General features: G+C 41.7%; 1 protein-coding gene across 2 annotated transcripts in view; it reads left to right on the forward strand.

Moving 5' to 3' along the window:
* Window positions 1-14,677, forward strand: part of LOC124116915 (neprilysin-like) — a 76,898-nt gene that overhangs the window by 17,522 nt on the left and 44,699 nt on the right. Inside the window, exon 1 of one of the 2 annotated variants that reach the window (XM_046478549.2) lies at window positions 10,460-10,707. The exons of the other annotated variant lie outside the window; for it this stretch is intronic. Within the exon in view, the coding sequence (XP_046334505.2) occupies window positions 10,646-10,707 (62 nt within the window). The 5' untranslated portion in view covers window positions 10,460-10,645. Of the gene's footprint in view, window positions 1-10,459; window positions 10,708-14,677 lie in introns of those variants that run through there. 2 annotated transcript variants of the gene reach the window in all.

Raw genomic sequence — 14,677 nt, forward strand, 5'->3', positions numbered from 1 at the left:
GTCTCCGCGGTGTTCGCATTTCCTGTTTAAACCACGCATTCAATAGTGAACGTGTTTCAAACAAGGATCTTGCTGCACGCACGAACGTCTTTAAGCTTGTGGTCAGTGTCAAGAGATTTCAGCAGATCTTGAGAAAAACATTGCTTGTGGTGTACGGCAAGGTGTGTGCTAAGTCCAACTTTGTTCTTGTATTGAATTAATATATTCTTTCTCGTTGTTCTGTTTTATGCCTCAATGACAAGCATCTCCTTGCACGCATCCACGTCGACGTCAGCTGGAACTCCCTGTTTCCGCTTTAAAAAAAATAATATACTAAACCCGAGATACATACTTTTCATCTTCCCTCGCGTGTTCCGAATGCATATGAAACAGTGGAAACAGAGTCTCTATTTAAAATAACTTGTTTGAACAATGCCTTAATTATAATTGTTTTGGTTTAATTTTGTTAGTTTGCTTGCAGGTTATGTGGAACATTTTTTACATTTCGTTATATAAAATAACTTACCAGGTCTGCCAACAAGAAACATTACCATAACGTTCATTTCGGACAATAACGCGTCCTTAAGGACAGTACAGCTCTTGAATCCCCATGTTAAACAATGACGGCCTGGATTAGAGAACAGTCGCATTTGTTAAGCCCAGGCCTCAGTGTAAGAGGTTAGCATGGGGGTGACAGCGTCCACGGGCACGTGGGGGTACTTAACGCTCCTATGCTGGTTTCCGTGCCCTGGGGGAGGCTGGGGGGAGGAGGTGTCAGGTAAACAGGGCGAGCACATGTCCGAATGTACTCGGAATGTGGTTCCTATACATCTAGCATACGGTGTGTGACGCGATGATATGTCAAGTGTTCGGATATACACAGCGGTTTTAAATTGTTCCAGGACGTCACGACTATCGTCACCGTCGTTATAGTTCATAAACATGTTTTCTGCTTCATAACCGAATTCTTAAAGTGCACGATCAGATTTCCATGGTTTTACTAATAATTTAGTTTGCGATCCACTTGGAAAAGAAATCTTTCGAAATTACACGTGCCCTGTGCAAATATAAACCGAGAATCCCTCTCTATAAATCACAAACTCACCGCACCGCACCGCACTGCACCGCACCGCAAGTGAGTGAGTGAGTGAGTGAGTGAATGAGGGTTGGGTGGGTAAGTAAGTAAGTACCGGTCGTTTATAATTGGGGATGGGGGTGAGGGTGGAGGGTCGGATGGAATTAGTGGAGGGTCACCAAAAATAAGAGGGAGGGAGGGTCATAAAACACAATACACTTATTTGGGGAGGATCATAAAACAATACACATTTGGGGAGGATCATAAAACACAATACACATTTGGGGAGGATCATAAAACACAATACACATATTTGAGGAGGATCATAAAACAAAATACTCATATTTTGGGAGGATCATAAAACACAATACACATATTAAGGGAGGATCATAAAACACAATACACATTTGGGGAGGATCATAAAAAAAAATACACATATTTGGGGAGGATCATAAAACACAATACACATATTAAGGGAAAATCATAAAACACAATACACATATTTGGGGAGGATCATAAAACACAATACACATATTAAGGGAGGATCATAAAACACAATACACATATTAAGGGAGGATCATAAAACACAATACATATTTGGGGAGGATCATAAAACACAATACACATATTTGGGGAGGATCATAAAACGAAATACACATATTTGGGGAGGATCATAAAACACAATACACATATTTGGGGAGGATCATAAAACACAATACACATATTTGGGGAGGATCATGAAACAAAATACACATATTAAGGGAGGATCATAAAACACAATACACATATTAAGGGAGGATCATGAAACAAAATACACATATTAAGGGAGGATCATAAAAAAACAACACATATTTGGGGAGGATCATAAAACACAATACACATATTAAGGGAGGATCATAAAACAAAATACACATTAGGGGAGGATCATAAAACACAATACACATATTTGGGGAGGATCATAAAACACAATACACATATTAAGGGAGGATCATTAAAAAAAATACACATATTTGGGGAGGATCATAAAAAACAACAACACATATTTGGGGAGGATCATAAAACACAATACACATATTTGGGGAGGATCATAAAACACAATATACGTATTTGGGGAGGATCATAAAACACAATACACATATTAAGGGAGGATCATAAAACTAATGTAGAAGGACAGGGAAGGGTTATACAAAAACATGGCAAGCATGAGGAGAAGGTCATTATTTTCAGTACATTGGTTCATCATTAACCTCTGATCCACCCACCACCGTAATCAATAACTGGTCGCTGAAGCAAAGGAAAGCATAGAAAAGTACGAATAAACAAAACATACCAAAACTCGGTTGGTGTTATGAAGCGTCTTTGCATTCTAAAACAGTGACGTCATGGTCAATGGTGTGCGTCTATGAATGAGGTTGGTTTTTTTCAGCGTTTAAGTTAACATAAATTGCGGATGTATACAGATTTTGTGTGCGGAGGAAATGGAATTATGCAAAATAAACCTCGTATGCCACAAGACAAGGGCGAATCTACAGCAGATTGGTTCGCAATAGTTTTACACAACCTTTTCCGGATTTTAGAACGCGCAACGGCAGTATGTGAATTGGAATATGAGTGGTCAGAAAAAAGTCCTCTGTCCTCTCAGATATCGTTTAATCTGACACGTGAAGAGTCAGGGAGTATTAAAACTGGCTAATAAAACAGCGTTATTGCGTCTCAGAATTCCTTGCGGTCAAACTGGCACACATAGCTCACCCATCACAGGTTATCCAGGTGTGAGAAATCGCATCTTACATGATATATATAAGCAGTTACATGTGTTCATAATCTATCTACGGAGTTTATGATATAGATGTCAAGAAATGAATAATTATGCTTTAGAGCACGTACTTACATTATTGTTGGAGTTCTGGAGCACGTGGTTTCGTTATTATTTGGGCTGTGGGGCCCGTAATTACGTTGTTGTCGGGGCTCTTGGGGACGCAGCTACTATATTGTCGGGCTCTGAAGCACCTGGTTACGTCATTGTTGGGGCTGTTGAATGACGTAGGTAGTTTATTGTTGGGGCTCTGGAACACGTGGTTTCGTCATTGTCGGGGCTCTAAAGCACGTAGTTACGTTGTTGGGACTCTGGAGCACGTAGCTACTTTATTGTCGGGACTCCTGAGCACATGGTTACGGGGCTCTGCGTTGTTCTTAGGGCTCTGGAGGACGACGTTACGTTATTGATAGGGTTCTGGAGCCTGTAATTACGTTATTATTGGGGTTCTGGGGCCCGTAATTACTATATTGTTGGAGCTCTGGAGGACGTAGTGACGTTGTTGTTGGAGCTCTGGAGGACGTAGTGACGTTGTTGTTGGAGCTCTGGAGGACGTAGTAACGTTGTTGTTGGGGCTCTGGAGGACGTAGTGACGTTATTGTTGGGGCTCTGGAGGACGTAGTAACGTTGTTGTTGGGGCTCTGGAGGACGTAGTGACGTTGTTGTTGGGGCTCTGGAGGACGTAGTGACGTTGTTGTTGGGGCTCTGGAGGACGTAGTGACGTTGTTGTTGGGGCTCTGGAGGACGTAGTGACGTTATTGTTGGGGCTCTGGAGGACGTAGTGACGTTATTGTTGGGGCTCTGGAGGACGTAGTGACGTTGTTGTTGGGGATTTGGAGGACGTAGTGACGTTGTTGTTGGAGCTTTGGAGGACGTAGTGACGTTATTGTTGGGGCTCTGGAGGACGTAGTGACGTTGTTGTTGGGGCTCTGGAGGACGTAGTGACGTTGTTGTTGGGGCTCTGGAGGACGTAGTTACGTTGTTGTTGGGGATCTGGAGGACGTAGTGACGTTGTTGTTGGAGCTCTGGAGGACGTAGTGACGTTGTTGTTCGAGCTCTGGAGGACGTAGTGACGTTGTTGTTGGGGCTCTGGAGGACGTAGTGACGTTGTTGTTGGAGCTCTGGAGGACGTAGTGACGTTGTTGTTGGGGCTCTGGAGCACGTAGTTACGTTGTTGTTGGGACACTGAGCCACGTGGTGACGTTGTTGTTGGGACTCTGAAGCACGTAGTTACGTTGTTGTTGGGACTATAGAGCACGTAGGTACGTTGTTGTTGGGACTCTGGAGCACGTGGTTACGTTATTGTTGGGGCTCTGGAGCACGTAGTTACGTTATTGTTGGGGCTCTGAGCCACGTGGTTACGTTGTTGTTGGGGCTCTGGAGCACGTAGTGACGTTGTTGTTGGGGCTCTGGAGCACGTAGTTACGTTGTTGTTGGGACTCTGAAGCACGTGGTTACGTTGTTGTTGGGACTATAGAGCACGTAGTTACGTTGTTGTTGGGACTCTGGAGCACGTAGTTACGTTGTTGTTGTTGGGACTCTGGAGCACTTAGTTACGTTGTTGTTGGGGCTCTGAACCACGTGGTTACGGCGATGTTAGGACTCCGGAGCACGTAGTTACGTTGTTGTTGTGTCTCATTTCTAAATACCTAAACCACATGCATGCTCAACAGGCTACATTATTGCCCCGGTCAATGGATCAGTGTGAACTCGATATACATTCTCAGCTCCCTGGGGAGTAGCCAGGTGACCATGTTTGTCATCAGGCAGCTGATGTATCAAGAACCATATTAGCATGCTACACGTCGTCCAGTCTCCTTTTCTTCCTGCATAGACAAAATAACACAAACTAAAGACGAAGAGCGTTGATTAGAGCTAACTCAGCTTCTGTTTTTGAGTACGTTAACAATTGGTCGCTCATACAAATATGGCAAGTCCAGCGAATACATACACGTGTCAGCGACCAGTGGATGTTGTACAGGGCAAGCAGGACAGTACAATATACAGGTCTACATGTGTACGTGGGTTGCATTGTCAATTGGAGGGATGTTGTCTCTGTGGTATCTATGACAACGGCTCTTGTAGTTATTATCATATAAGAGTTGCCAACTTAACGTTCTCTTGCGAAAATATCTAAGTAATATATTTTCTGAAACTAAGCCTTATTCTTTGCGATTAGGATATGATGACATGCATCAACCAAGTCACAGAGCCTGATCTCCCGACATGCGTGGGATGCTGAAGACCAACTGTAACCCGGATCTTCACGGGCATCCTGTATTCAGAATCATAAAAAGGGAAAAAGATATACAGTTTTCAAATGTCGACGTATTTCTTCCATATTGAAAACCGTAAAAGCATTTTGATGTTATTTTTTTCGTATTTTAGAAAACTGAATTCCAAGTATAGACCATTCAATGCGGTTAAAAAGGCAACACACGCGATATGGAGTACAGGCATATAGATCCCCCTCACCCGTCTTCTTCTTGCAGAGGCGCGTATTATTATTTGCATTGTAGCATTTACAGTCACATATCCGGAATTCAAAAAGATCAAATACTCCAGGAACTGCAGCAAATTTATTCGATTTGTCTGATTGATAAGTTCGCGCCATTTCAATGAAAACAGCGGAAATTGTTGAAGAAATTTCTTCAGGACGATCGACCACGACAGGCCTGTATGGGGACATGCCGACATTCGCGCTATTTTCGGCTTTGATTTAATTGTTGGATACAAGATTTGATGGAACCACTTCGAGTCAGTCTGTGTGTAATTCTTGCTATGACATTTCGCTTGTAACATCAAATCCCTTCTTATTGGCCAAATCATCTTCTTCGATTTAATACTCTTGTCACATATTACCACTTCGATATAACGCGCTTCGGGAGACACAGCATTATTTTTTTAAATTGACATTTTCTTGTACCTTTTTTCAGCCATGACATTGCGTTATCTGTTGCTTTAAATGATTGCAAAACTGCAACTTTACGTTTTGGACATTCAAGGAAACGCGCTAAAACGAGGAAGTCACATGACGTGCGTGGGAGCGATATTAGCCCCAATATTTCATATTTAACACCTCAAAAGCTGGTATTAATAAGGTTCCATCTGCGGACTCCTTGACTGGCGTGTAACAGCACTCGTACACAGGGAGGGCAGAATTTGTAGTTTTCCGGCGTCTACACCAGCTTCAAATGAATTAATTCTGCCGGGAATTGACATTTAGTCGTTGCTGTTTTCTTTTGCTTGCAGACTTCATGGACGATAATGTGATAATTTCTCGGCCTCGTCGTGTCCGTGTGTCAAATCCACGTTAAATCTCCTTGATGCGTTTAAGGTACACGAAGAAAACGGAGTAACGTGTTATCTCAGTAGATATTAGCGTCATTATTCTCCCTATAACAACGGCCCGTCGCGAGGCAGAGGCGCGGGCAGTGGAAGACATCTTGACCACATCCGGGTACCGTGGGTATGACCGACGATCCAAGGTACCCGGATGGACAGGGAGTGTTTTATTGTACGATAAACAACTTCCACTAGTCGTATATTTCTTATATGAGATATCAACATTATGTACTGTCTCTTTAAGGATGATAAAATGTACAAGCTTTAAAAATATTTACCCGTATTATATAACGATAACTCCCTGAATAAAATCCGACCTCGACAATGTCGGACAAGTCCATTTTATGCACAGGATTTTTGGGACCACGAGTCGTTTATTTCGTAAATTAAATATATGCACACAACGAGACACAAAGACACACACACGCACACGCACGCACACACACGCACACACACGCACACACACATTATAAACTCACTGTCATTATCAATAGAAACAGTCAGGCATAAGCAACTATACGCTTGAAATTGTTTGAGACAAAAAATTACCAACGTTATCAAAAGGGCTGAAAACAATAACACACACATGCAAATTGAGGTCAAAAACACAACTTTCATACCTGTATTAAATACATCACTATCGAATAACCATTTCTTGTTTGTATAAGTTTTAGCCACCATCAAACATGGGTGTATACTTTCTTTTGCCCGGCAATTTATAAATAATGATTGAACAATGTGAAGAAAATGCATTAATTTTCCATGTTATCTTTCACGAGCTTTTTTTAAAGTGACGTTACATGCCTTATGATAGTCTGTCTTACACTCCCTGAACCTTATTATTTTCCCTTTCGTCCAGCCCTTACTGTAATGTTATAGCCCGAAATGAAGCAAGTCTAGATGTTCCACAGGTTCAGGCCGAATCTCCCAGCTCCTGGGGCTCCGTTTCAGTGTTAATAGAGTTGTTTGATTCTATCGAAATTATATATTTTCGGGACTGAGTGTCAGTCCAAGAGTTTCTTACAAGACTTGAACCACGAGAACATTTAGAGGAACGGGTATGGCAAGGGGTTTAGTTCAAATAAACCCGTTTCAGGGTATTTATTGTAAATTTTAAAAGTGCAAGAAAAAACTCGAAATAAGCTATAAAAACGTAGAAATCGTGTATACAAATGGACACACCATATCTAGGTAGCACAGTAATTGGACATCCCTTGGGCTCTCAATAGACTTTCTTTTGATGGCAAGAAACGCCTATAGGAGGGTCTTTGTTTCTTCTAAAGTTGAAATCCAGAAATATCCCCACACGTTTATTTGTGTCCAATTTTTTAATGTTCATAATTTCCCCCTCCTAAAACCATCTTAAATAAGGAAATAAATTGCTTTTATGACATGCATCTGTATCACGTTAACTTAGGGAGAAACATGTGTTGATCTCCAAGTGCTGTAGGCGGCGTGAGGCGCCATCATTCACTATCTTTTCAATCGTCCAAGACGCTGTAGTTTGCCGTGCGGCGTTGTGTCCCTTAGCTGCGTGGATCGGCTGGTTGTCTGTTCGAACCCCATATTACTAAAAACGCTCGCTTGACAGTTGATTTCTACACAATACAATTTTTCATTTGCGAAAATAGTTATAGCCATGTACGGATACCATGACGTCACTTGCTTGTCACATCACAATTGTTTGCTTGTTTGTAAGGCCGAACAGAAAAAAACAGTTGTAAAAATATAGTTTTAAAATATGATAAAATGGAGCCCAGAGATTTCCTTCATTTTCATATTGCATGCCTAAACAATCTCTCCACAAGACTGTATGACAAGAGGGTCGACGTCAACTTTCTCTTTTTGTCGAGCAATAGCCTTTGGTCTCTACACTTCACGGTTTTTGAGGTACAATCGAGCATACTTTTCTATGAAGATTTCAAAGAGCGTCGTGCGACTCGTGCACAAACGTTGTTTGATCAAGGCTACAACATTCCATGTCTCGGCAAAGCTTTCAAAACGTTTTATGGCAGACATGTGGAGGACATTTCCAGATCTGACTCATCAGTGACAAAAATGATGTCCAATACAATTCCCTTTTTTGACATGTAGCATATGTTACCGATTGTTTCAGGTGACCAATTTACCTGCTTTTGCGTGTGTTTGTGACGTGTCCCTCCGGTGGAGCAGGATACGCTTACTTTTTCGCGAACACCTGTTTGATAGTGATTCATACACACTTGCTCATGATGTAGTCTAAATCGAACAATGGACGCCTTTTTTAGCAGAGATTTCTTATGAATATGGAAGGGAGTTTGTTGATATGATTTTATTTATATAATCCACCTGGCAGTCAGAACGCGCATCGAGACAACAAATAATGTGAAAAGTGTTTGTGTTTTGTTGGTGTAGTCGCTATGTTTTTGCCCAGGTGGAAATGTTTGGCTGTGGCCTTTCCTCGTGCCAATAGCCGTTTATGATTAGCTTGAATCCTGGACATGTCCGATTTTGATCTTTGTTTAGCAATTAGTCCTGCACCATGACTGTGGAATATATTTATTTTATGACAAAAAAAACCCAATCTAGACATGTATACGAAAGGCAAGTCCAGCCAGCTCAAGCTAGTATTATTCCACATGAAATCAGCATCACGGAAAATTATTTGTTTAAGTTTAGAGTCGAGAAGGGTATTGTGTAATATAAAATTTCATAGACTAAATGTGAATCTATTCAGCAACGTACTGTGCGATTTGTTGCTTGAAATGAAAAACGTCTTCGATCATGTCATTATGCGCCACTTCTTGGTTTCTGACAAAATGAAGCTGACGCGCCTTGTCAAATATGAAGTACTGTTGAAAGCGGGGTTTAAACCCAACTCGCACGCCGTTGAAAGCCGGCTTCTATTCGTCATTGGTTGTCACTGGAGTATTTACGGTTTACAGAGAACAAGCTTAATCATTTGTTGTTGTCTGACGTTAATTAGATACCTTTTCCGTCCTCTCCACGCTCCCCCCCTCCCCCCCTCTCTCTCTCTCTCGTTCCCTTCCATCCTCCCCCCTCCCTTCTCCGCCCCCCTGTACACCGTACAAGCGCCACTCATCTGTCATTACAAGGATGCAAGGTGTTGTCAAACATGGCGCCCGATATGGTTTTAATCTGCTCGCAGAAAAGCGGTAAGCAAGCCTTGGACAGCTCATTGTTGTATTGGAAAGAAAAAATTACATTTAATTAGTTTCGGTGTAGTAGTAGTAGATGTGGTTGTTGTAGTTGTAAATTGTAGTAGCTTTAATGATAATAATAGCAGTTGTAGCAGTAGTAGTAGTAGTAGTAGTAGTAGTAGTAGTAGTATTGGAAAGAAAAAAATACATTTAATTAGTTTCGGTGTAGAAGTAGTAGATGTGGTTGTTGTAGTTGTAAATTGTAGTAGCTTTAATGATAATAATAGCAGTTGTAGCAGTAGTAGTAGTAGTAGTAGTAGTAGTAGTAGTAGTGGTGGTGGTGGTGGGTGTAAACATGTTTCTTTCATTGCTTGACACACGGCGGGAAAAAACATAACATATCCGTTGCAATTGTCTACAGACCTATCGGCGTTTACAAGGATTCCGAGACAATTCCACGAGAACTGCACTTTGCCACCGGACTAATATTACACGGCGACTTTACACGGATTGAAGGATCGAACAACCACTGAGTACTTCACACACCATCAGCATCTGGTTTTGTTATTTCATCAAAGAAACACTATAACAGCTGTGGATGATACTTAACGATATTAATACCCGAGTCGCCTGACTGCTTCCAGCCTCTCATCGTCTTTAGAGTATAACACTATTGCGTTACTAGAAGGTGAAATTTCAAGTAATTGTTTAGACAGATTCAGGTCGTAAATCAGCTCGCGGTTTACTCAAACGGTGTAACATGGGGCGACGATAATTCTGTTATTGATGACGAACGAACGTTGGTAATGATCACGAGGAGGCCGCTAGTCAAAACAAACTCAAAACCAACCTATCCCGGTAATTGTGCGCAAGCCCAGATCAGCCACCAAGGTTGGCTGTTAACCGTTTTCTTTTTTGAAAGTCTATTAACGGCTTTTCTCTTCACACTCTGCGAATATCGGAACTACGAAGCCACAGGTTTGTTTTCTATATATTAAACACAAACAATTCCAAGTTCAAACACAAGGGCAACACAACACGACAATACTCATTTCGTTCAGTCGATCCATGGGGCAGGTGCGCTCGAGAGCAGCGTCTCGTCCCTTAATGATATCACAACACACAGCTCCATTGTGTTTGGTATAACAACGTGCAGTCAACAACCTTACAGTTTAGTTAACATTGTAACAAGTCCAAGTGCCCTTCTGGACATACTAATGCAAGGCTCCGGCAGCACAGGGCAGGTTCCGAGGTGGTCAGTCTGGACATATACCCGACAGGTGCTCTAGCATGACTTCGTTCAGAGAGTACACGTTTGGACTGCAAGCAATGGGGAACAGTCACGAAGAAAGGTAGGGTGCCCCTTTTATAATTGGGAACAGGTCGCTGTTCTGTCTGATTTGCAGCACTCCCTGTGACTTTAACTAAATAAAAGGGGGACTTACACACATATGTAATAATCACTCAAGTGATGGTCACTTTTCATGTTATTGACAGTCATTAATCTTATTGTTGGTAGTCATTGTTCATCTTATTGATAGTTACTCTTCATCTTATTGATAATCATAGTTCCTCTTATTGATAGTCATTGCTCATCTTACTGGTAGTCATTGTTCATCTTACTGGTAGTCACTGTTCATCTTATTGATAGTCACTGTTCGCCTTATTGATAGTCACTGTTCATCTTATTGATAGTCATTGTTCATTTTATCGATAGTCATTGTTCATCTTATTGAAAAGCATTGTTCATCTTACTGGTAGTCACTGTTCATCTTATTGGTAGTCACTGTTCATCTTATTGGTAGTCACTGTTCATCTTATTGGTAGTCACTGTTCATCTTACTAGTAGTCATTGTTCATCTTATTGGTAGTCACTGTTCATCTTATTGGTAGTCATTGTTCATCTTATTGGTAGTCACTGTTCATCTTATTGATAGTCATTGTTCATCTTATTGGTAGTCATTGTTCATCTTATTGATAGTCACTGTTCATCTTATTGGTAGTCACTGTTCATCTTATTGGTAGTCATTGTTCATCTTATTGGTAGTCACTGTTCATCTTATTGGTAGTCACTGTTCATCTTATTGGTAGTCACTGTTCATCTTATTGATAGTCACTGTTCATCTTATTGGTAGTCACTGTTCGCCTTATTGGTAGTCACTGTTCATCTTATTGGTAGTCATTGTTCATCTTATTGACCATGAGGGGCGCAGACCTAACGTTCATTTGAAACTCCTTATGTAGAGAAAAAGTGCTTCATTAAATTTACACCTGGTGAGCATTTGAATACTTTAACTTGTTTAAATCTTATTGAAATTTATCATGCAACAGTTCAGCGTGGTCATTGAACCAGGAGGAAGACTTGAACCGAACTAATGCTTAACGCACCAGCTGACTGTGTTCGTTGAATTTGTTTGATAACTTTCTGCCGCATTTGACGTGCTGCTTCGCGTTACTTGTAAAATAACCAGCATCAACGAAGGAGGTGATAGAAGTGTTTTAGTCCTGTACAATGACTATGGAATATATGTCCGTTATAAAACCAAAACCAATCTCGATTATTAAAATGCAAATCTCGGCAGCTCAACAGGGGAGAGAACTGTATTGTGTGATGAAACAGCCCATTGACTGAATGTTAGTCGAGAAATGTTTCTTACCATGTAAATGCAAGACGTTATGTGTCATTGGCATTATTACACGGTGAAAGAATAATCCGCATTTTCATATGTGTGTTGTTAACTTATATTTTGGTTGTGTTTTACATCAAATGTAGGCACAAAAGTAAGTTATGAAAAGTCTTACAGTTTTCGAATTTGGAAAATAAAAGATCTTAAGCTCACTTAATGCGCAATGCCATGATTTAATGATTTGATGGGTTGGTTTTTGTTTACCAGTCACGATGATGATGATGATGATGATGATGATGATGATGATGAAAATCATCAGTCAAATTAGTCGGATAATATAAATTTGAAATAACAGTGATTAATCTCGAAATAATAACGTGTATGTTTGAACGTGTCTGATATTTAACGCGTTGTTGTTTAAGCACAGAACCTTAAGTCCCACCTTAATATAGAATGATTATGTGCATCCTAGCGAAGACCATGATGCAGCACGGGTGGCCCTGTCGTCTAAGTTGCATCCCTTAGGGGGACCAGAAACATATGGTGATAGGTTCGAATCCCATATTTGTCCTCATTATGTTTCTACCTTTGTGATCACCCTATCCGTGGGTTTCATCAAGGGGTAACTGTCTGAGCTCTCAACCTGCCTCACTTCGGGCTTCCTGTACATCAATCTGACACAGCGTGGTGTAACTGGTCTGTACAAAGCTGTGTTAAATCAAACTCACTCACTAACTTTGTTGATCAGGGACCTGATCGGCTTTTCTGGTCAGTTTGAAGGTATGTCGTCACCTTTTCTAGACTGTTATACTCGCAACATACACCAAATAACCTTTTCTCGTTATCGGAGAAATAGAGTAGGGGTATACGTTCCACTTGGCCATTATCACTTGGAGAGACATGATAACGGCAATCTTTTTTTCATTGAGTCCGGAATTACGCTAATCTGTAAGTCCTGGGATAGAGCAGGTGTCCGAGTTGTACTATAGTATATTACCTACCCAGGGTATACGAGTGTTATACAATGGGGGGTAAGGGGGACGAGATGGGGGACTCTGAACTGAAGGTCCCGTGGCTGTATAACGGACGCGTTGGCCGGTCAAGCTTGCATGGCATTCATTACAGGAAGGGGTCTCACGCGGAAGCCAGGTGAGATGAACAATATGTTATTGTCAGTTTTACAGTCAATCATCTCAACATGGCCGGTATTTTATTCCACGAGGTTTGCATTGTCGTTATTGGATATTCCGATTCACTTCCGAAGATATTCGGAAGATTCCGGAAACCGATCTTTGGGCTTCCACCTCGTGGAACTCTGTTTGGAAATTAAGGTGACAAGTACTTTATATACTAATAGAAATATGGGGGGTTGTAGAATTATGAAACGTTTGAATGTGGCTGAGTAGGACCAGGGGCCTTCAGTCACTATCAGAGTCCAACACAAGAAGAGCTGGCGGAGATTGAGATCCGGTAGTCACAAAGTCACATGGCGACTTGGCGTCAGTGAAACCAGTTCATCACTGCCCCTTAGCTGGTTCTCGACTCCCTATGCCTATGTTGTGTTATTAGAGACGGGCCCAGCTTACTGGTGGCCCTGTCGTCTAAGGGTGTTCTACGCAATGCATAGTTGCGTACCTTTGTCGTGCCAGGAACCTGATCGTTGGTTCGGATATCAAATTCGCTTTGATTATATTTCTAGGTTTGTCAGCATTATGCCCTTTGCTCGTGGGTTTCAGCTGAGTTGTCGACGCTTAAGATCTGCATCACTTGAGGCTTTCTTTCCACATCAAGCTGACGCGCCGTGATGTGACTGAACTACCGTTCAAAGCGGCGTTAAACCAAACACCCTCATTCACGCCTCTGTAAGTTACATAAATGTTGAGGGTGTTTATTTATATTGTCAAGAGGCGATGCTATTGTGATGAAATGTAAATACGGTCCCACGGTACGTAGAACAAGCAAACAATACAAATTCACCATAATTTCAAACATTGTTCCTCAAAAGATGTTGTTTGCATTCGGAACTCGGACACCACGGACGAGAAAAATATATCTCGGATTGCTTTCCTGTTATATTTCAATTCACCCCTTCCCGAACACATCGGCCTTATCACAGGTTCAACCTATTTCCTCTGGAGTATCACACTGTGTCCGTCTCCTCAGCGCAATTTGTTGCAGATTGGGATAAACTGTTATGCTGTAAATGTGAGGTGAGGTGTGGTGAAATGCGGTTTAACGTCGCTTCCAAGATTATTGCACTTATATAGCGACGTGCATGCACGTGTGTGTGTGTGTGTGTGCGTGCGTGCGTGCGTGCGTGTGTGTGTCTGCTTGTACTAGTCCGGACTGATGCCGATTTATAGTGCCAGCACACTGAGATACCATGCCGCAGTTTAACATGAATACCCCACTCAGACACAGTATACTGACGCCGATCCGACCAGTCCTTGTTTTAGCCCCCTAATGCCGAGACAGGGTAACAACAAGTCCCTTCTTTTAACTTCTTTTGGTATGACGCGGCCGGGGATCGAAACCCGGACGAACCGCTCACCGGGCGAACGCTCTACCACTAGACCACGGAAGCGGTCTTTGCTATTAATGTGTACAACTAAGAATGAAATGGCTAGTAACGAGGCTTTCAACCTATTGACATTTCGCGGCGTCTTGCTCACAGACTTACCGATCTTAGATGGAA

This window comes from Haliotis rufescens, unplaced genomic scaffold (assembly GCF_023055435.1).
Source record: "Haliotis rufescens isolate VD_foot unplaced genomic scaffold, xgHalRufe1.0.p SCAF_13, whole genome shotgun sequence".
NCBI lineage: Eukaryota > Metazoa > Mollusca > Gastropoda > Lepetellida > Haliotidae > Haliotis > Haliotis rufescens.